Source organism: Malaclemys terrapin, chromosome 1, assembly GCF_027887155.1.
Source record: "Malaclemys terrapin pileata isolate rMalTer1 chromosome 1, rMalTer1.hap1, whole genome shotgun sequence".
Taxonomy (NCBI): Eukaryota; Metazoa; Chordata; order Testudines; family Emydidae; genus Malaclemys; species Malaclemys terrapin.
The window spans coordinates 106,201,339-106,224,324 of NC_071505.1; the positions used below are offsets into that span (position 1 = coordinate 106,201,339).

General features: G+C 42.0%; 1 protein-coding gene across 1 annotated transcript in view; it reads left to right on the plus strand.

Moving 5' to 3' along the window:
• Positions 1-22,986, plus strand: part of SYT10 (synaptotagmin 10) — a 50,881-nt gene that overhangs the window by 16,005 nt on the left and 11,890 nt on the right. The window contains exon 3 of the mRNA XM_054016284.1: positions 3,696-4,260. Within this exon, the coding sequence (XP_053872259.1) occupies positions 3,696-4,260 (565 nt within the window). The remainder of the gene's footprint in view (positions 1-3,695; positions 4,261-22,986) is intronic.

Below are 22,986 nucleotides of genomic sequence, written 5' to 3' on the forward strand. Positions count from 1 at the left end.
AGGGGAAGGCAAACTTTTTGACCTGAGGGCTGCATCAGGTTTCCAAAATTGTATGGAGGGCCAGTTAGCAGAGGCTGTGCCTCCCCAAACAGCCAGGCGTGGCTCGGCCCTGCCCCCTATTGGACCCCTCCTGCTTCTCGCCCCCTGACGGCCCCCCTGGGACTCCTGCCCCATCCAACCCCCCTGTTCCCTGTCCCCTGACATCCCCCAGAACCCCTGCCCCTGACTGCCCCCCGCTGCCCCATCCAACCCCCCTCTCCTTCCTGACTGAATCCTGGGAATCCCTGCCCCCATTCAACCCCCCTGTTCCCTGCCCTCTGTCCACCCTGACTCTTATCCAGACCCCCGCCCCCTGACCACCACCCCGAACTCCCCTGCCCTGTATCCAACTCCCCCTGCTCCCTGCCCCCTTACCACGCTGTCTGGAGCACCAGTGGCTGGCGGCGCAACAGCCACACCACCCAGAGCACCAGGACAGGCAGCCGCAGCACCCGGCTGGAGCCAGCCACACCACCGCACATCACAGAGCACCGGGTCAGGCCGCGGCTCTGCAGCTGCACTGTCCAGAAAGAGCTCGCAGCCCCACTGCCCAGAGCATTGCACCCGTGGTAGAGCGAGCTGAGGCTGCAGGGGAGGGGGAACAGCAGGGGAGGGGCTGGGGGCTAGCCTCCCGGGGCAGGAGCTTAGGGGCCGGGCAGGAGGGTCCCGCGGACCAGATGTGGCCCGCGGGCCATAGTTTGCCCACCTTTGTCTTAAAGCAAAGTACTTAAGCACATCCTTAGGTCCATACATACTCAGCAAAGTACTTAAGCATGTGCTTATGTTCCATTCTAGGGATTAATTTAAGCACGTTTAAAGTTAAGCATGTACTTATATGTTTGGCTAAACAGCCGACTAAGTGATTTGCCCAAGGTCAGATAGGGAGTCTGTGAAAGAGCTAATAATTGAACTCATATATCCTGACTTCCAGTCCAGTGCCTTAATCATAGTATCATCCATCTGATCTTATTTCTTTGGGTGTGGTTCTTACTCGGTTAACAGAAAGCACTGTCATGTTACTCATTGTTATATAATTACTATTATTATCATTACTGGAGAATCTCTAGGGAGTAAACATTTATGACACAAAGTTTTTCTTATCTGAGCTGAGGAAATCATGCTTGTTTGGGGGATGTGGAGGCCAGTCTTAAGAACTTTCAAATCTACTGATGAAAAATCTTATATAAGAGCTAGATATTATTATTTATGATGATGCTTTTAGGGGCAGTAGTGAATCAGAGTGCATGGACCTGCACTCTCTTGTCACTGAAAGCCCTGGTAGAGGTGTGAGTCTGTAACTATATGGCATCTCCACAATGTGATTGGCTGAGATCCTTGCACTTCAGTATAACAGTCATTAATCCCTTTGTTATTGCAGAAAAAAGGAACATAACTATGTTGCCATGACAACAGTGAAGCACCTTAATAATTAAAAGAGTAATTAGCTGTCTTGTTGAAAAGTTGTGACTCAGAACATTCACTAGGTACTGTGTAATTAGGGCATTGGCTTAGTAGAGTAAAAGTGCTACTGAGCCTTGGTTCCCACAGAGAGCAATCCTACAGCTGTACCGTTTTATCAAGTGACACTTACAAATAGTGACTAGTTTCATTGGAGGATATTACGGTGCGTGTGTATGTAAACATTTTTAATTTTGAAAGGACTCTTGCAACTTAGAAATTACATTTGTTTGAAAAATGTTACCTACTATTTTTACAAATGATACCTCAGATTATTATCAATGCAAGAGATCAAAGAACCTTTTTTATATGTTTCCAGTTTGCTTACTTTGTTCCTCTGACAGCAGTTTGTTTCACAGTTCCCACTGCATAGTCAGATTCTCCTGTTTGTGTAGATTTTTTCATACAACATGGAGGAGAAAAACATTTTTTTAAAAAATCTGTGATTATAAATCCCTCCAAATTTGCAGGCAGAGTCGAGGACATTTGTGGCACCTGAACTTATATTTAACTTATTTTTTTAAATTTGATTAGAGTTCAGTTTGAGAGTTTCTCTCTGATGCAGAAATGTGTGCAATCAGAAGTGTGTTTTATTCATCTAACTTTCAGGTTTGAAATACTTAGATTTCTTAGAACCAGTTCAAATCCAAATTATGGCTGTGTTGAGAGGACTGTTCCCTGCACTCAACACCCCTAAGGCATCCAGAATGGAAAATGTTCTTGTTTATTATTTAATGGCTGCAGATTGCCCCCTTGGTGCAGCACTCAGAGGATCCACAGCAGTTTTGTTCATTGTGCAGCCTCTCCCATACAGCATAAATAAGAATATTTTCCATGAAATTACTCACAATCATTTTCAAATGGAGAATTTGTCTTCCTGGTTTAAAGCAATAAACATACAGCTGTGACTCCTCTTGCTGAACTGTGGGGGAACTGAGCAATAATGCACATTTACATCTGGCATTAATAAGTAATAGATTGTGCAAAAGAGAGGAAATTCTGACAATTAAATTGGTTTTTAATGGCAGCTAAGTATAAGTGTAGTCATAGGAGCCATCTGAGTTTGTTACAGCACAGCTTACAAGGGTGGTAATATGCCAGGGAAATTTTATAATGGCAGAAAAATTGAATGGACATCTAGGTTACACAAAGTCTTCACCAGATTAAATATAGCAAGTATATTATCCTACATTTTATACTACTATAAAACACATACTAGGCCAGATCCTACTCTTTTTGAAGGCAATGGCAAAATTCCCACTGTTATTGTAGACCGCATAAGGCCTTAAGTATCATGAATGTACTATACTGCAATCCAAATTAGGAGGAATTAAAAATAATTTCTTCTGGTTTCGTTAAGTGAATTCATCTTCTGACACACTGTAGGGTGAATAGGAAAGCAGGAAAAAGTGGAACATAAAAATGTCTAATAAACTTTTAAACTATAGAACAGCTAGAATTCAATGTTAAATGTTAAAACACAAATCGGAACCCAGCTATAACCCCAATCCTGAAAAGATTTAAGCATATTTATAAATCTTTACAGGATTAGGGCCTCTACTGGTTAAATGCTAGACTTTTATCTGCAGGCCTAGTTCCTTATGGTCTTTTCAGATCTCGCAAGTTGAGAAGTGTTGAGCCTGTTAAATACTTAGATGGAAAACCTCCAAGGCATGCCCAAGAGTTACAGGAAGTGTTGATGATGAGTGGCAGGCGGTACTTTTTCCTGTGTAACAACAGTGTACTAATACCCCAGCCTGGTGCTAGGGATCAGTGTTAGAGTTCCTATTTTATGAGATATAAAACTGAAGTCCTGACCAATTCTGATTATTAAAAAAAAATCACATGGCACTTACCATAAAAATGAAGGTATTAATTTACCGTGATGTTTTAGCCTTACTGAAGTTTGGGGAGTCGTATAATTTCTACTGCAGTTTCAGGTAAACATTTTTCAAAACAAGGTATGTGTTGTATTGCTAGGAAATTGGGTGTCCTTTGGGATAAGAAATTCCATTTTCATGTAAAATTATGTTGTATGGTGTTAATGGTAATTCATAGTTCAAGACTGGATTTGCACAGCAATGTCATTGTTTTTAAACCTAAGCTTTGATTTGTTTAGAATTTTTGTTCATATTTTTATTTGGGAAAACCCATACATTTTCATGGAGATAATCCAAGGTAATTTTTTGTGTGTGCAGGCATAATTCTTTCAGGAGGCACTTGCCAAGGCAGATGCAAGTGTCCAGTGTTGATTTTAACATGGGGACAGATCCGATTTTACAACGGGGTGAGACAACAACCAGCATTGGGCGAATAAAACCAGAACTCTATAAACAGAAGTCTGTTGATTCAGAAGACAAGCAAGAAGATGTGAAAATCTGTGGGAAACTTAACTTTGCTCTCCGGTATGATTATGAAAATGAACTCCTTGTTGTTACCATTGTCAAAGCCTTAGATCTACCTGCTAAAGACTTTACAGGAACCTCAGATCCGTACGTTAAGATTTACCTTCTCCCAGACAGGAAAAAGAAGTTTCAGACACGGGTTCACAGAAAGACTTTAAATCCTGTCTTTGATGAAACCTTTCAGTTTCCTGTAGCCTATGATCAGCTCAGCAACAGGAAATTGCATTTCAGTGTATATGATTTTGACAGATTTTCTAGACATGACATGATTGGGGAAGTTATTCTTGATAACTTTTTTGAAGTCTCTGATCTCTCCAGGGAAGCCACTGTGTGGAAAGACATCCACTGTGCCACCACAGTAAGTAATGTGTCCCAAAAGTGTTCAAATTGATGATATTTTCATTTCTCCTTTGTATTTTACGGAAAGCATAGACTATCTATCAGCACAGATTGAAAAAAAGAGTTGCCGGTGTTTTCCTTTGAGCATGGAAAATAAGATGATTGGGAAGCCATGAAATGTAATTTAAAAAAAACTCTTCTGGGAACATAGAGTTACCCTCATGACACACTATACAAATGGAAATTAGATTGATTAATTAAATCAAACCCCTAAGTGTCACTGTTTAACGGGAACAGTTAATATTTTCCTGTTAGGAGAACATATGTACATTTCCACATTGTCCTTCAAAATGTTCATGTACTAATATGCCATGAAACCACCTTAGTATTATTAACCATCTTTCACATATTGGAATCTAAATGAAAAAAGAGATGGAGGTTAAGATGATCCAGTGTCTAAAATGATTTCTAACAGCTGTCCCATGCACAGGGTATCCTACATGAAATATCTACATATTCTTTGTTGCTCATGTCTAAGATAGACACTCAATATTGATGGAGAGCAGAAGGACATATGGGGGAGCATTTGGAAACAGAGAGAATTGGTTTACTTTTTCAAGTGAGAACTGTAGCCTATAAAATTCATCTGTGAACAGAAGCAAATAGGTGACTTACTGCAACTACTAACAAACACTACCTCCCAACCTTATCTTTACCAGTCAGAAGGCCAAACTCATCTTTTCCACTTGGAATCAGATAGATTGTTTCAGAAAACAAATCAGTTTTCTCTAAAATACTACACTGTTCATAAGGAAACTTCCTGTTATCTTGCTGTACTGGGGGTATCTACGTTGCTCTGAGCCATATGCCTTCCTTATCCATGCTTTTTCAGTAGGAGGTGGGCTGTTGCCAGCGCTGCACCCAAGATTTACTGGGTTTGAGGAGACGAAATACAAGCAGGGCTGCTCCCTCACAGGTGGGAGCTCTACGCCATCCTCTCTGTTTTCCCCCTTTCTCCCAGAGGACTCACCCTCTTACCTTGTCTCTGTCCCCCATTTATTATTTTCCTCCTTCCCCCTTCGCATTGATGGCCTTGGCTCCCTCCTTCCATTTTCTGTTTCCCCCCTTTTCTCTGCCCTCTATTTCTGCCCTTTTCTCACACACTCCCTTGTCTCTCTGCCCTTTTTTTTCACCTCCCTTCATCTTTTCACATCTCTCATCATTTGTGTCCCCTGTGCTCCTGTTTTTCCCCATTCCCAGTCTGCCTTCCATTTTGCGCCTTTTCCAGGATCTCAGAATAGCCAGGGGCTGTTCAGGGCTGCATTTCAGGCTCTCTTCATGCTGCCTGGCACCTCCTTGGCAGTCACCTGCTGCTGGCTCTCTTCTACAGCTGCTGCTGCTAATGGCATTGCCACCTCAGCCTCCTGTCGCTGTTGCACTTAGTGAGACCCTGTGTTGCTCTATAGAGCAGTGCATCAGCACTGACCCACCACTAGAGGTACCAATGAGCATCAGCATCTCATGCACAGGACTGGAACAACTGTCTCAGCTACCTCCACTGTCCTCTCTAGCTAGGGTGACCAGACAGCAAATGTGAAAAATCGGGACAGAGGGTGGGGGATAATAAGAGCCTATATAAGAAAAAGACCCCAAAATTGTGACTGTCCCTATAAAATCGGGACATCGGGTCACCCTATCTCTGGCATCAGCCCTGGTTGCTACATTGTGTAGACTTTAAAGCTTCATAGGTAACATTAAAATATTTCTTGGCTGAATATGAAATTGGGTTTTTTTTCATCATTTTCTTAGTCCTCTTGAGCAGTCTGTTTCATGATGATGATAATGCTTTGCATTGTATAGCACCTTTCCTCCAAGGATCTTGAAGGGTTTTCTAAACATTCATTAATGAATTGTACAAGTTTAGGATGGTTTGTTCTGTTGGCTCCATCTCCTGTACAATAACCAGTGGAGTTAAAAATTAAATAAAATAAAAAAACACTCATATGCATTTTAATTATTTCCTCCTGAACAAAGTGATCAGCTTGACTGAAAGTCTAAGCAAGAGCTGGGATATGGTGGTGATCTCATGCAATTTTCTTAGAGTGGATTGGCCGAATTACAGACCACAGGCTACCGCAGGCATGCCTCCTCTTTAATGTGGGCAGACAACTCCTCTTTTCTTTCACCCCTGACAAACCCCTCTCTCCACCCTCAGGGCAGGCATATCAGAAGTAGTGGCACTGGGTACTGTACTGTTAGGCCTGGTCCACACTAACCCCCCACTTCGGACTAAGGTACGCAAATTCAGCTACATTAATAACGTAGCTGAATTTGAAGTACCTTAGTCCGAACTTACCGCGGGTCCAGACGCGGCAGGCAGGCTCCCCCGTCGATGCCGCGTACTCCTCTGGCCGAGCTGGAGTACCGGCGTCGACGGCGAGCACTTCCGGGATTGATCCCAGAAGATCGATCGCTTACATCCGGACCAGGAAGTAAGTATAGACGTACCCTTAGATTCAAGTGGATGGTAGTGCTTTGGAGATTCTAGCTTCTGGGTGCAGCTGAGTGGTGCAGATATGGGTAGGATACAGGAACCTACTCTCTTTCTGATCATAGGTCCAGTACCAATGCCTTAGAAGAGTTAACAAGCTGCCAAAATATTTCTTTGGCCTGGCAAGTACATGAAACAGCGGCTCTTAAACATGGAAAGAATGATTCAGAATGCTAGCCTTGGACCTGGGTTCAATTCCCTGCTCTTCTGCAAGCTTCTTGAATGATGTTGCGCTTAGTCTGTCTCTGTCTCAGTTCCTCATTCTGCAAAATTGAAATGATAGTACAGCCCAGGAGTGTTCTGAGGACAAATGCTTTAAAGATTGTGAGGCAATCAGATGCGATGGTAACGGGTGCCATTTGAGTAACTAAGGGTATATCTACCCTGCAATTAAACCCCTGTGGCTGGCCCGTGTCAGCTGACTTGGGCTATTTGGCTTTAAAACTGCAGTGTAGATGTTCAGGCTTTGCTGGAGCCCGAGTTCCGAGACCCTGCCGGGGGGTGGGAGAAGAGTCTCAGGGCCTGAGCTCCAGTCCAAGCCCAAACGTCTACACTGCAATTTAACAGCCCTGCAGCCCCAGCTCGAGTCTGTTGACACAGACCAGCCACTGGTGTTTAATTGCAGTATAGACATCTACCTACAGATAAGGCCCTGACAAATCCACAGGCCATGTTGGTCAATTTCACAGTCATAGGATTTTAAAAATGGTAAATTTCATTATTTCAGCTATATTTAAATCTGAAATTTCATGTTGTTGTAATTTTAGAGGTCCTGACCCAAAAAGGAGTTGTGCAGGGCATTGCAAGATTATTGTAGGGGGGTTGCGGGTACTGCTACCCCTACTTCTGTGCTGGTGCTGGTGGCAGTGCTGACTTCAGAGCTGGGCGGCTGGAGAGCTGGGGCTGCTGGCATAGAAGTAAGGGTGGCCTGGTATGGTATTGCTACCCTTACTTCTGCGCTGCCTCAGTCAGTGGCCACCACTCTCTGGCTGCTCAACTCTGAAGGCAGCGCAGAAGTAAGGATGGTAATACCGCGACCCCCCTAAAATAATCTTGTGAGGGCCCCCACTCCCGCAGCTCCCTTTTGGGTCAGGACCCCCAATTTGAGAAACACTGGTCTCGCCCATGAAAACTGTATGGTAAAAGCACACAAAAGACCACATTTCACGGTCCCTGATGCATTTTTCATGGCCATGAATTTGGTAAGGCCCTACCTATAGGTGATAAAAAAGCATGAGTGTCAACTAGCTAATACATTTGTTTTAGTATATTAAAGATCTGAAAATTCAGTTAGTCATACAAAAGGTAAAGAAAAACCAGCTGGCTCCATCTTCTAGCTATAGGGTGACCAGAGAGCAAGTGTGAAAAATCGGGACAGGGGATGGGAGGTAACAGGAGCCTATATAAGAAAAAGACCCCAAAATTGAGACTGACCCTATAAAATCGGGACATCTGGTCACCCTATCTAGCTAAGTCTAATAGGCCATTTCAGACTCATACTGCTGATGATTTCACAAGCAGATCAGACTAAGTAGAGAAAATATCATACTATAATATCTGAATAAGTCAAACATCTTCCTCTTGAATGTGGAAACAGCAAATATTCATGATGTCAGCAGCAAATGGGACTCAAATGGTCTTTTAGACTTTAATTGAAATGACAGCTGAGGTACAAATATTAACATCCCTTTACATTCCCAATGAACATTCAGGGCTTAAAACTTAAAATCCCAGCTTTCCATTGGCATAGGCCCTGATCTAGCAAAGTACTTAAGTATGTATTTAACTTTCACATGCTTTGACTTCAATGAGTGCTTTAAGTTCTTTGCTGAAATGAAGCCCAATGGCGTTGCTTTTTTATTATTATTAATTCTGGTGGGTTTTGAGAGATGTTATATTTAAATGTTCATTGGTCCTTTAGACCAGGCAAAAATGCAAACCTTTTACTTGATAAACCAAAATGATCTCATCATTCTAAACTTCTTGGACATCTTTTTGAGCAGACTAGAATGTCGTACCAAATGGTGCTTCTGGGAGAGACATGCTAATATGCATGTGGCTGAGAATTATTGCTGTTCTTGGCTGCTGACATTAGTACAACTCTCCGCAGCATTGAGAGACAAAACCACCTAATTATAGTGCTTAGTTTAATGTGGTAGTATCTTGTTTGGTATTAATGAACCACTATTTTACAATTTCAAATCATAAGTGTGCAGTTTAGGAAGTAACAGCTGTGTTCTGAGCTTCAGTCATTCAGCAAGGAGCTTATAACTGTAAGCACAACTTTATGAACAGTATTGTACTAGTGCAAATAGCCTGTTTTCTAAGTGGCTACCACTTAAAAACCACTACCAGTGAACACGTGAAAATTAAAGTAACTTGTAGTTATGTATAACCATATTGTGACTTCATAGACTTTTTGAATCTTTGAATTAACATTTTTTCAGTAGTTGACTGTATTATTTTTACTGGCAAAATAAAACCATACTATTATAAATCACTAACATAGATAAGCTGGAATGTGCTACCATGAACTTGTGTTTTGGATTGTTTTGGAGTTTATTTTAGCTATTTTATATTCATGAAAATCAGGTTAGTGTTAACGATTTCCAATTCTGACATTGCAGAAACTGTAAGACTGAGGGGCCAATTCTGCACTGGGTTAAGCAATGCCTCAGTGGGTGAGATGAGGAATTTATGCTCTAAGAACCTATTCAAAAGTCTAGTGAAGTCAATGGTAAGATGCCAAAAGGTTTTGGATCAGGCCAGTCAAGTCCATAGGATTTGGGTCATGTCTTGAGAAGTAGGTGCTCAAATTGACTCAGCAGACATTGAGAGTAAACTTTACACCCTGAACAGGTTATTTTTACTTATGCACTTTTCTGCTTCCTTTAGTGCCATGAATGTGGAATGAGAAAAGCCATGCTTGGGTAGGTGAATGTGCTTTAGTGGAAATGGATTTCACCACAAGCTGGCCTTCCTGTATTAGTGATCAGCAGATCATTTTAAAAATTGAATGTTTGGAGCAGGAGTAAGGACCTTACTCAGCTCATACTACTCCAGTGCTTGGGGAACGAGACACCCATAAACATATATCTCTGATACTTCTTCCCCCCTCACCTCACTCCCATCTTCCCCATGTTTTGGACAGGTTTGTTTGTTTTGTGGGGTTTATTACCTCTGGCCAATGGGTCCGGGCCTGCTTCCCAGTACACAGGAAGCATACCTAGAGATTTACTGACACTGTAGGTAACTGGGAGCCAACTCTAGGTCTGGATCTGGGGACTCGTGCAACACTCACCAAATAAAGGGAGAGTGGCATCTCCTCAGACTTTCAAGCCTCCCAGGACCACCTCCCTCCCACAGACATTATTCAAATATTCATGTCCTGTTCTGCAAATAGAGTATGGCTAAGAATTCCCTTAGTCCCTTTTTCTACATTAAGACACCTGCATGGGGATAAGATTTCTGGTGGCAGAGGGCTCTTGGTTCTAGCAGACAATGGCATAATGGTATCCACTGCTGGAAACTGAAGCTAGACAAATTAAGACCAGAAATAAAGTGAACATTTTAATAGTGAGGGTAATTAACCATTGGAACAATATACATAGCAATATGAGAGATTCTCCATAACTCAAAGTCTTTAAATCAAGATTGGATGTCTTTCCAAGAGCTATGCTGTAGTTCAACCAGGAGTTTCTGGTCAAAAGCATGAAATCTATTAATCTTCGTTCTAAAATTAACTTTAATGTAGTTTTCCTGTCTCATTGTGTAGACCACTCACTGACTCTCCCATTCCCCCCAACTATTACGGACATATTCCTTTGAGAAAAAATAATGTGTGAGTTGGAATCTTCAGCCAGTCACAGAAATTTTATAACAGATGTCTAACTATCAATATGTTATGTACAGAATTTTTTTTTGAACACTTGCATTAATTATATTACAGAAAATATTGATTTTATTATGTCATTTTCTCTTACCATACACAGTAGAAATTAGTTATATACAACAGACACACCTAGTTAATATTTACTACACATAGAAATGTAGTATTTTTATTAAATGAAATCTATAAGAAATTCAATGCATTTTGCAAGCATAAGTATATGTACACATAGTTGTCAATTTAGAGATGGAGAATTTCAAAGATTTTATGTAAAATTTCTTAGTATGCCCAATGATATCAAAATATATCATTTGATAGAAAGAGTAAAATGTGCTGAGGATATCCAGGATAATGATGCATTCTTGGCCTCCTTAGGAGGGGCTGCAGATATATGGAAGCTCTAGGAGCATCTTATGTTATAGATCCATGGAACCTGATTCTTATTCAAAGCTTTTAAGAGTGTCCATATATGGTCACATTAGGCTCCCTTAGAGTGCCTAAGTGTATTGCCATCCCTTTTCCAAGGTTGGAGTCATAGACTTCACTCAATCTGTTGTAACAGGGTTCAAGAAAATGAAACCAGTATGCACACAAAACATGCTCATTGTATCCACTGATTTTAAAAAATGAAAGGCAGTCAATAAAGAAATAAATGAATCCTTCCAGCTGCACTTTGATGGTTTTTAATATAAAGAAATATGCAAAGAACCCCCGTCAAAGAAATAGTCTACTCCATCTTCAATAAGAATTTGGCATGTGAAGTCCTTGCTGGTTTGGACTCTTATATTTCTAAATCTGTCATGGGGTGCTCCACTCACTGCTGGTCTGGAGCCTCCTCTTGGTCACTCTGGCTCTCAAGATCCACACTTCTTCATGTGGTCACGCGATGTCACACTGTCTCTCTCTTATGTCTGCAGCTCCTCTCTCATCCCAGAAACCACAGGGTTTTCTTCGTGACTTGTCCCTCTGGCCAGGTCACTATCTGTGCCTCCCCCTTCCGGTGTTTATCAAAGTCTTTCTTTCAGCAGTCCTGGGCAGTCTTCCCATTCACTGCCTCAGGCGCTAATCCTTTAATGGCTGGTACGGGAACCCTGGCTTGCCCTGTACTCTGGGTTCCAGTCCAGGGACCCTTAAGCAGTTCTGGGCTTTACTCTCCCAGCCCCCATTGCTTCTTCCCTGGACTGCTTCCTACCACTCCTGGCTTCCCCCTTTTTCTGGGAGTAGCATCTCCAAACCCTCCTCCCTCTTCCCAGGGAGTGACTGCTGCCTCAATCTGTTGCCAGCTTCCTGGCTTTATAGGCGCCATCTCTTCCTGCCCAGCTGAGCCTGCTTGCAATTAAGTCCCTGCTCCCTGGCTCTTCCTTCAGGTGCAGCCTATGCAGTGAATAGCCTACCTGAACAGGGCTGGAAGGGGTTAAGTATTCTTGTATAACCTTCCATCCTCTGATACTTTCAAAATCTAATCCATATGCCACCCCCATTAGTGATAGCTGATACTATTTACATTTACATTACAGTAGGATCCTAAGGCCTCCATGAGGATGGGCACCTCAGTGTACTGGGTGCTATATAAGTACAGATAAAGCCTCTGGTTTTTATTTATATAAATTTAGAATCTGTTCAGGTTAATCTTTTGTGTGCCTCTGCACATTTGGATACCAAACTACCAATAGGTAGAGGTATGCTATATAGTGGTCTCATTAAAGGACTTGGAGCAAGAAACTCTTGACTCCTAGACCACGCTATGACAATGACTTCTGTTTCAGGGTAACAGCCGTGTTAGTCTGTATCTGCAAAAAGAAGAACAGGAGTACTTGTGGCACCTTAGAGATTAACCAATTTATTAGAGCATAAGCTTTCGTGGGTTACAACCCACTTCTTCGGATGCATATAGAGTGAAACATATATTGAGGAGATATATATACACACATACAGAGAGCATGAACAGGTGGGAGTTGTCTTACCAACTCTGAGAGGCCAATTAAGTAAGAGAAAAAAAACTTTGAAGTGATAATCAAGATAGCTCAGTACAGACAGTTTGATAAGAAGCAAGTGTGAGAATACTTACATGGGGAGATAGATTCAGTGTTTGTAATGGCTCAGGCATTCCCAGTCCTTATTTAATCCTGAGTTGATTGTGTCTAGTTTGTATATCAATTCCAGCTCAGCAGTCTCTCGTTGGAGTCTGTTTTTGAAGTTTTTCTGTTTTAAGATAGCCACCCGCAGGTCTGTCATAGAATGGCCAGACAGGTTAAAGTGTTCTCCCACTGGTTTTTGAGTATTATGATTCCTGATGTCAGATTTGTGTCCATTAATTCTTTTGCGTAGAGACTGTCCGGTTTGGCCAATGTACATGGCAGAGGGGCATTGCTGGCACATGCTGGCATATATCACATTGGTAGATGTGCAGGTGAACGAGCCCCTGATGGTATGGCTGATGTGATTAGGCCCTATGATGATGTCACTTGAATAGATATGTGGACAGTGTTGGCATCGGGCTTTGTTACAAGGATAGGTTCCTGGGTCAGTGTTTTTGTTCAGTGATGTGTGGTTACTGGTGAGTATTTGCTTTAGGTTGGGGGTTTGTCTTGTAGGTGCTTGTCTCTATCAGCTAACCTGGTGGCTGAACTCTGTGACTTTGTCCTCACCCACAACTATTTCACATTTGGGGACAATATATACCCTCAAGTCAGCGGCACTGCTATGGGTACCCGCATGGCCTCACCGTATGCCAACATTTTTATGGCTGACTTAGAACAACGCTTCCTTAGCTCTCGTCCCCTAACGCCCGTACTCTACTTGCGCTACATTGATGACATCTTCAGCATCTGGACCCATGGAAAAGAAGCCCTTGAGGAATTCCACCATGATTTCAATAATTTCCATCCCACCATCAACCTCAGCCTAGATCAATCCACACAAGCAGTCCATTTCCTGGACACTACTGTGCTAATAAGCGATGGTCACATAAATACCACCCTATACCGGAAACCTACTGACCGCTACACTTACCTACATGCCTCCAGCTTCCATCCAGGACACACCACACGGTCCATTGTCTACAACCAAGCTCTAAGATATAACCGCATTTGCTCTAATCCCTCAGATAGAGACAAGCACCTACAAGATCTCTATCAAGCATTCTTAAAACTACAATACCCACCTGCTGAAGTGAAAAAACAGATTGACAGAGCCAGATGAGTACCCAGAAGTCACCTCCTACAAGACAGAGCCAACAAAGAAAATAACAGAACACCACTAGCTGTCACCTTCAGCCCCCAACTAAAACTTCTCCAGCGCATCATCAGAGATCTACAACCTATCCTGAAAGATGATCCTTTACTCTCACAGATCTTGGGAGACAGACCTGTCCTCGCTTACAGACAACCCCCCAACCTAAAGCAAATACTCACCAGTAACCACACATCACTGAACAAAAACACTGACCCAGGAACCTATCCTTGTAACAAAGCCTGATGCCAACACTGTCCACATATCTATTCAAGTGACATCATCATAGGGCCTAATCACATCAGCCATACCATCAGGGGCTCGTTCACCTGCACATCTACCAATGTGATATATGCCAGCATGTGCCAGCAATGCCCCTCTGCCATGTACATTGGCCAAACCAGACAGTCTCTACGCAAAAGAATTAATGGACACAAATCTGACATCAGGAATCATAATACACAAAAACCAGTGGGAGAACACTTTAACCTGTCTGGCCATTCTATGACAGACCTGCGGGTGGCTATCTTAAAACAGAAAAACTTCAAAAACAGACTCCAACGAGAGACTGCTGAGCTGGAATTGATATGCAAACTAGACACAATCAACTCAGGATTAAATAAGGACTGGGAATGCCTGAGCCATTACAAACATTGAATCTATCTCCCCTTGTAAGTATTCTCACACTTGCTTCTTATCAAACTGTCTGTACTGAGCTATCTTGATTATCACTTCAAAAGTTTTTTTTCTCTTACTTAATTGGCCTCTCAGAGTTGGTAAGACAACTCCCACCTGTTCATGCTCTCTGTATGTGTGTATATATATCTCCTCAATATATGTTTCACTCTATATGCATCCGAAGAAGTGGGTTGTAACCCACGAAAGCTTATGCTCTAATAAATTTGTTAGTCTCTAAGGTGCCACAAGTACTCCTGTTCTTTTTAATGACTTCTGTGTTCTTGGATAAGTCACTAACATCTCTGTGTCAAAGTTTACTCACAGGTAAATTGGAGATAGTAATGGTGCAAGATATGCATCCTTAGAGACACAGTATTGTGAGTGAAGGTTAAATCCAAGTGCTAAAGCAGTAATATGGGATTAATTATTGTCTGTAAAGCACTTTGAAGATGAATAAGTGGAAAGTATTACTGAATAGGGTGTAAGTGTTTGCGAACCACATTTTTTAAAAAATCACATAGACCTCACTCTAGACCTATTCAGGCTTCAGATGCTATTCTTGTAGTTATGGACAGAGGCTAATTGGACATGCTGATGTTGTTTGAGCTATTAGCAGCTTTTAATACCAGCAATCACTGCCTTCAGGTCAAAATGTAAGACCCATCTCCTTGGCCTAGATTCCCTCAATAACACTAATCTCCCAGCAGAATAACTAAGTCAATAGTTGGGAATTGGAAAAAAGCGAAATTCATGTGCCTGGAATAAGTGAAGAGAACAAAATATCATCGGGGTTGGTGTTTTGAAAAGAATAAATCCCATTGAAAGTCAATAGGATTAGTGCTCCTATCTGCCTGAGGCATTTTTGAAAAGCCCATGTGATTTCATGTAATTTTTACAAGGTAAATACCACACTGATGAGCTCATAATACACAGCCAGACAAACATCACAATTGTCAGTTTGGGTCCTATGTAGTCTTTCATTGACATGACACTGGTTCCTCTAGTGCAGTTATGATTTTTGTAACATAATTTTCAGAGCAATTCTATCTGGCTCTTTAATTTCCAACCAACCAACAAAATAATCTGATTTGTCAACATTATTTTATTTAGTCCCTGATAGGATATTGGAACATGCAATTATTCTGTAGGTTAAAACTCATTTGGACGTTTTTTGGTGGAAACCAGGAACATTCAAATGTCCCTAAAAATCAGAAAATATTTTCTTTGTTCTTTCCTGTCATTTCAAACTATCTCAGGACCTGATTCTGCCAGCTTTCTGTTGAAATTAATGTTAGTATTCCAGAGTAAGGTACTGTTCAATGTGAGTAAAAGTGGCAGAATAGGGTCCTAAATAATTTGGGTTTTCAAAATAGCATCTTATAATGTAACACTTAGAGACTGTGTATTAGAGCTAACTGATGCTGCTGAAGTATGTGTATGAGGGAGACAAAAATGTTGTAGGTATTTTTAATGTCATCTTGTGGAACTGAAGAAAAGACCCACTATTTAATAAAATAATAGCTTAAATTAGATTCATTTGGAAAGTGAACCAAAAAGTGGTGATAACGAAGATGTGTAGAACGGTTTGCTAGAAATCTAGATAATGGCATATAAAAGTAGAAAATGGTGCCCACAAATATTTTTTCTATTTTATTGTCACACGATATCTAGTATTAAAAAAGCATTTACATTCTACTTAATAGGAAAGTTCTGGTAAAGTGACTAAATATTAATTAATAATAGCCTAAATGATTATTAATTCCTTTGGTTTTCATCATAATAATCTGAATGGTATTAATGTCATCAACAGTATTCTAGGGGATGTCCATTGTAATTCAGTATTAATTAAATGGATCATTATTATTTTAATACTAGCAATTAATCACCAACTCGCATGAATAAAACAATATAAAGTTCCAAGCCTTTGTAACATCTAACTAGCCCATGGCAGTAGTGAACTGAGAAATGCTGCTGAAGGAGTTAATTTGAGTTAGCTGGGAAGTTTGAAAAATCAGAGCGGGAATAACTATGTGACAATACGGTAACTGCTTAGACTGCAGTTATGGTCAGAAAAATGATAATGTAAAAATGACACCTTCTTACTTCACAGATCTGCTCCCTGTTTGCTTTTTGTTCCTGTTAGCACTGTAGAACCCACAAAGCTATTGGAAAGTGAGATGGAATCTGTCCCAGCTCTCCCATCAACAGAATTACTAAATTCTTATTGCAATATCTTTCCCTGGAGGCATCCAGGCTTCAGGTTAGCTACATCACCAACATGCCTCAGTTGGATTAGAATGTCTGATGATGGTATCGGAGTAAGAATGAACGTTGCTTGATCCCCAGTTGAGTTTGCAGGGCTTGCAGCTATAGAACTGTGTTTTTAATTGTGTACTGAAAACATTTGATATGGAAACCATTGAGAACAACTGGGAAAACCCATAAGTCTGTGTCTGGGTGGGAAAGAGTGAAGCTTTATCCAGCAACTAAAGTCCTAAGGGCCACGTCGTGGACCATCCTGTGCACTCCACTGGGAAGCAAGGGCATATGAGACACCTCCTTACACCTCTGCCTGGTTACCAGCATCATGCATAGCAGCATTTGCAGAATTGCTGCTACTTCCCCCACACAGGTAGGTAGTAGTAGAGAATGGGCAGAGCTTTAGTTCTCTCCAGTGGCCCAGATGACAATGATAACAGAACAATGGTAGTCTATCCATTGATTTCAGTGGCCCCAGGATCAAGCCCCCAACTGACAGACAGTGAGCACACAAAACTCCCATTAAACCTAATAGGAGTTTTACATGTTCAGTGTCACTTAGGAGTGGTCGTAGAGTTGGTCCCTAAGTGAAGGATAAGAATTTAATGCTGTCTAAGGAATCTATATTCTAAAATTAAATAATAGAGTTGATATGAATAGTTGACACCTTTATTTTGAATTTTGTTTCTCCTATTTTTGTATTTCTTTCTTGCCTCACCTTGACAGAAATGTATTGGCTCGTCATGTAAACAGGGAGCAATCAAAATAAATGTAAGCTGGTATAGTGCTTACCATTGTTTCAGTTCCATGGTTCTGTGTAATGGCTTGTGTTCACAACAAGGAAACAAATAGATAAAAGATACTCAACACCAAGTGGATGTTTTATTGTATCTGTGCTCAGTGTGGCTTTTTTTTTTTTTTTTTTTTTTGTACAAATTATTGCAAGCCTTTGGCAGTGAATCATTATGAGCAGTGTGGATCTGAAAGTAAAGCAGTATCTGTCAGTAAGATTAGCTCTTAACTGAAACCTTAATTTAATTTAAGAAGAGGAAAAACTCACAACACACTAATGAAATTCAGGAAACTTCACTGGAGTTGCCTTAAAAACAAAAAAACAAAAAAAACCCTGTAGCCATTATGAATAACATAAAAATAAAATAAAACATTCAGGATAAAAGTCTGCTTCTAAAATAAACTCTGGTAAGCTTAATTCTTGATGTTATAGTTAAATAAATATTTATCTGATTAACTTTGGACTGTAATTCTTTGTGCTTCTATCTCTTGAGTCAGAGGTCATATAAACAAGTGGGTTGGAGATTCAAAAGTGAACTTTGCAGACAATCTACACCTTGGCTTTATGAAGTCTGATAGCACTGAGATATTCTGGTCAGGTGGCTGAGGTATAACTTAGTGAACTGGTGTGACATAAAGTGATATAGGGTAAAATTTTCAAGAGCACCTAAGTGATTTAGGTGCCTACAACTTATTCAAAGTCAATGGGACTTTGGCTACTATGTCATTTAGGCACCTTCAAAACTGTTTCCCAAAGAGACCCAGACTATTAGAAAAGAATACTATGGATGGGTGTATAAAATATACAAGCTGTCTATCCTTATGTACACCCCACGTACTTTTCCATGTATTGCTAATACATGGAACCCATACCAGTGCCAAGTGTCTACATATGCAGTGCTCGGCACAGCTAGACACTGTGCACAGGCATATACCTGCATCCATGCTGCCCCATTTTTGGTACAGGATGGCAGCACTACCATTGCAGGGACAGTATCCCAGGGACCTGTGTGTCACAGGAGACACTATGGGAATCGCCTGGCTTTGTGTTGCTGGTACTAGATGCCACCTTCACACATTTGGTGATGGCACCTCTCACTCACCTCTCCTTTCTACCAAACTGTGTGGAAGACATAGAGCCAAGTCCATGATGATATGGTTCTGCTTCTGCTCCTGCTTGCAGGACAAATGTTCATGCAGGTTCATTCCCTGATACTGGATGGAATTGGTCCAGAAATAGTTGAGATGCTGAAGAGAGCTGACCGAGAGATGAATGAAAATCCACTATAGTGGAACATATATCATGGAACAGATATGTTGAATTCTGCGATTGCAGTGGTATGCCCATGCCTGGACTGCCACTTCTGGTTGCGGAAAACCAGCACAACATGGTCAGGCCACATTGTCTGGGAAACCTGGAAGGGTGACCAGTAGCTGCAGGACTTCCAAATCAGGAAACATACCTTCATGGAGTTGTGTGAGGAGCTTGCACCAACCCTCCAGTGCCATGCCACTCAATTTCAGAAACCCATAACAGGACAGGAGGTGGCTACAACACCTGACAGCTACTGGTAAGTTGCAAATCAGTTTGAGGTTGGGAAGTCAACCTGACAGGGCGGTGGCTGTATAGGTTTGCCAGGCTATCAATACTGAGATCTACCCACAAGTGATTGCCATAACCCAGGTCCCTGTAATTATAGCTGGATTTCAGAGGAAGGGGTTTCTGAACTGTTCAGGGGCCATCAATGGACCACACATCCCAATACTTTGCCTACCAAAAGGGGCAAATGAGTATGTGAACCAAAAAGTTACAATTCATTCATTCTCCATGTCTTAGTGGACCACAGTGGTTGGTGCATGATCACTAATGTTGGGGACATGGGAAAAGTCCATGATGCCAGGGTGCTCAGGGGATTGGGATTGTATTGCAGGGGGAAAGAAGGGACTTTATTCCCCAGAAATGATGTGGTTATATACAGTGTTTCTGTCCTGACATTTATTTTGGACCACCCCACAGACCCATTCCTAACTTGGCTCATGAAGTTGTATCCCAACATTGCTGATCCAAGAAAAAAAGAATTCAGCTACAGACTGTGTAGCTGCAGAATGATGGTGGAGTGTGTGTTTGGAAGGCTGAAAACTTGTTGGTGATACTGACGGACCCTGGATACCAATGTACCCTATGCATTTTGCATAATCGTGGTATGCTGTGCCTTGCCCAACGTATGTGAGGATAAGGGGGGATACTTCTGGACTGAGCGGGCACAGGACAGGCAGCCAGATCCCAAACATGTGTACACAGCTCCTAGAGGGCAAGGGAAATTTGTGGTGCTATTTGCTTGCACACCATGGAACAGTGGGGAGCCAGAAGGTAACTTTAGACTGTACCAAGAGACACCAAAGGACACTATGGGATGCTACAGTGCTGCTGTAAAAGCTCAACAGAGCATTGCTATATAGTTGTGTTGTGGCATCCATTGGTGGGTTTTGATCCCAGCAGCTCATCTTAATGTACCAAATGAAAGCAGACCATTATGTGAGGGTTGTTCCTCAAGGTCAATACATTTGGCTGTGGTTTTGGTTTCGAGGGTGTATAAGCACTTCAGTGCCAGCACTGAGCAATCTTTTTGTTATATGTTAACAACTCTGTTTCGTGGTGCTCTCTGGGGAGTACTTAATCATTCTGAAAGTAACTGAAAAACAGTTCAGTAAGGTTTTTTGCAGGGGCTTCACTCATTCCTTCCTCACAATGTTTTCTGCAACTAGTGATCACAGCACTGATCAGCCGCTATGCAGGAGTACTCCTCTGGTTGCATGTCGTGGCTGTTTGACGGGGTGAAGGAGGAAGGATCGTAAAAGCACTGCTCAGCATCAGATATCGTCAGTGTTAATTTAGTTTTGTTTCCTTTCTGTATTGTCAGTTAAATTATTGACAAAGGCATAAAGACATTTTAAGTAAACTTCTCTGATTTTCGTTCCGGTGCATTGGACAGTAACAGTTTTTTTCTCAGAGCTTTGTTCATTGTCATAAACCCTGCGTGCTCTCTCTCTCTCTTTTTGTTAAACATTGGGAAATTCATAGCGGCAGGGCGGAAGGAGTTGTGGGAGGGACAGAAAATTCAGTGCCTTTCTATGGCATCACTGCATTAGAAAGTTACAGAACTGATAGTCATTTGCTGTGCATCCTGCTGATCCATCCCAAACATGTGGGAAATATCCCATTGATGATATTTGGAAAGCAAGGTGCACACATAAGTGAAGTGAACAATAACTTTTATTTAAAAGGTCTATGGAACATAGAACAAAAATGGTTTTTAACCAGAACTGCGTATGAATCAAAAACTGGATCAAATTCCCTAAGCCATGTGCAAACATTACTTTCAGTGGACCTGTCTCCTTGTCCTTCCCCTTCCCCTGACAAGGGGGGAGTAGCTGAGAAAAATTATGTGAGGGAGATGAGGGGACATCTTCTGCATGGAGTTTGAAGGATGAATACTGGCTGGGCTACAAGGCATGGCTCAGCTCATTGTTCCACACCTGTATGCTTTGGGGGAAGAGGAGGAAGGTTCTCCTGCAAGGGCATTTGGGTGCCAGTGAAGGATGTTGTGCCAGGAGACTAGCATGTTAGTGTTGGATCAGCAGCAGCCTGCGAGGCACCTGGAGAAGGAGGTGTTGCCTGTTCCCAGACAAGAGCAGTGTCACCAGCAGCAGGTGGGAACCAAAAGCTTTCCACCACCAGTTGTACTAGTGACTGCATGAGTTCATGATACTCTGCCCACTGGACATACTCCCATTCCCTGTGGTATGACTCTAGATTCAGGAACTGGTTCATCAGTGCCCCACCCTGCCTAAGAGCCTGATTGTCACATGCCCAAAGAAAGCAAAACTGTTCCTGACTTCTCTTATGTATGCCAATGAGCAAATGCTCCAGGTCTGTCTGCCTGCCTCTGCTGTCTCTGTAGTGCTGCTCCTGCTCCTGCTCTCCTGGAAAAATAGGTACCCTGTTGGCATCAGAACATACTGCTGAGTCAAACACAAGGGTAGCGTTATATTTAATTTCTCCTTTGAAGGAATCTAAGAACACCCTCTCCCCAACACACACACACAACTTAACTGTGCTCCTGAAGGCCACAATGTTGATACTTTTTAATATCGCAGGAATGCAACTGTTTACAGCATCCTTCCTTCTCAGACAACTTTTGCAGCCCCCAAGGAAGGAGCTGAGGCAAATAATGGTAAGGTTCCTGCCGTACTGTTATTAAAATGTTGTAATGTTTACAGTGAATCAAGGAGCCATTTGGGGTGGGGGTTGGTTCCTTTTGGGGGTACATTACCAGGCATCTATTTGTTCTTGAAAAGACAGGCATCATTTGGAGAACATAGCAGTTTTCCAGGTATTGGGATGGAAAAGAGCAGTGGTTTACCAGTCCCGTGGAGGAGATCTGGCCTCCTATGCCAGTGCAATGTTTCTTCTGAAGGTCACCTCTCTACATATTGCTGAGTGGAGGGGTTTGGAGAGCTACAAAGGTGGACCAAGCACATTTGCCTTGCCATTGAACCTGAAAAACCAGCTTCAATCTCTCCTACACCAAACATTTGCTGAATTATGCTTACAGAACTGGGAGGCAATTCCAGAGGAAGTTCACTGTATTTTAAGCTAGTTGACCAAGTTCCATGGAAGAGGAACAAAGAACCACAAAGAACATCCACCCACCCCCTTACCTTCCCTGCATCACCAGAAAGTTCAGGCCCATGTCCAGCGACCAGCATTGGAAAAGGACAGGGAAATGCAGAGTCGTGCTGCAAGTGCATTTTTTTTCCCCTGAACTTTCAGATTAACACCTCAAGCTTGTTACCTCTCCACTGCGAAGGGACATAGCATTGTGTGTGTGTCACTACTACTGCTGGCCAAGGGTGGTCAGGGACCTTTGCCCAAGGGTGAGGCAGCAAAAGGTTCAATGCAGGGATGGCCCTGGAAAACTATTGATACTTGTGACCTCGTACGCACCCTTAACCTACATCTCCACTACACTGTAGAAAGAATATGAGGCTATGCCCCAGCAGAGGCATGCACTTACCCACACACCTCAGGTGTACTAGCTTTCTTGCCCTTTACTCTCTTTCAGGGACATGCTTTAGGGCTTCAGATGTGGACAATAAGGAGGTTTTGGCATAACAATGCACATGTAACTGTGTACAGTTGCAAGTGTAGACGTAGCTATATAGACTCACATCTCATGGTAGTGTGTGTGTATGTGTGTGTGTGTGTGTGTATGTTTACATCCTTGCTTGGTCCATTAGCTGGGTTTGAATATGGGACTTTCAGCACTAAAAGTATGAACCTC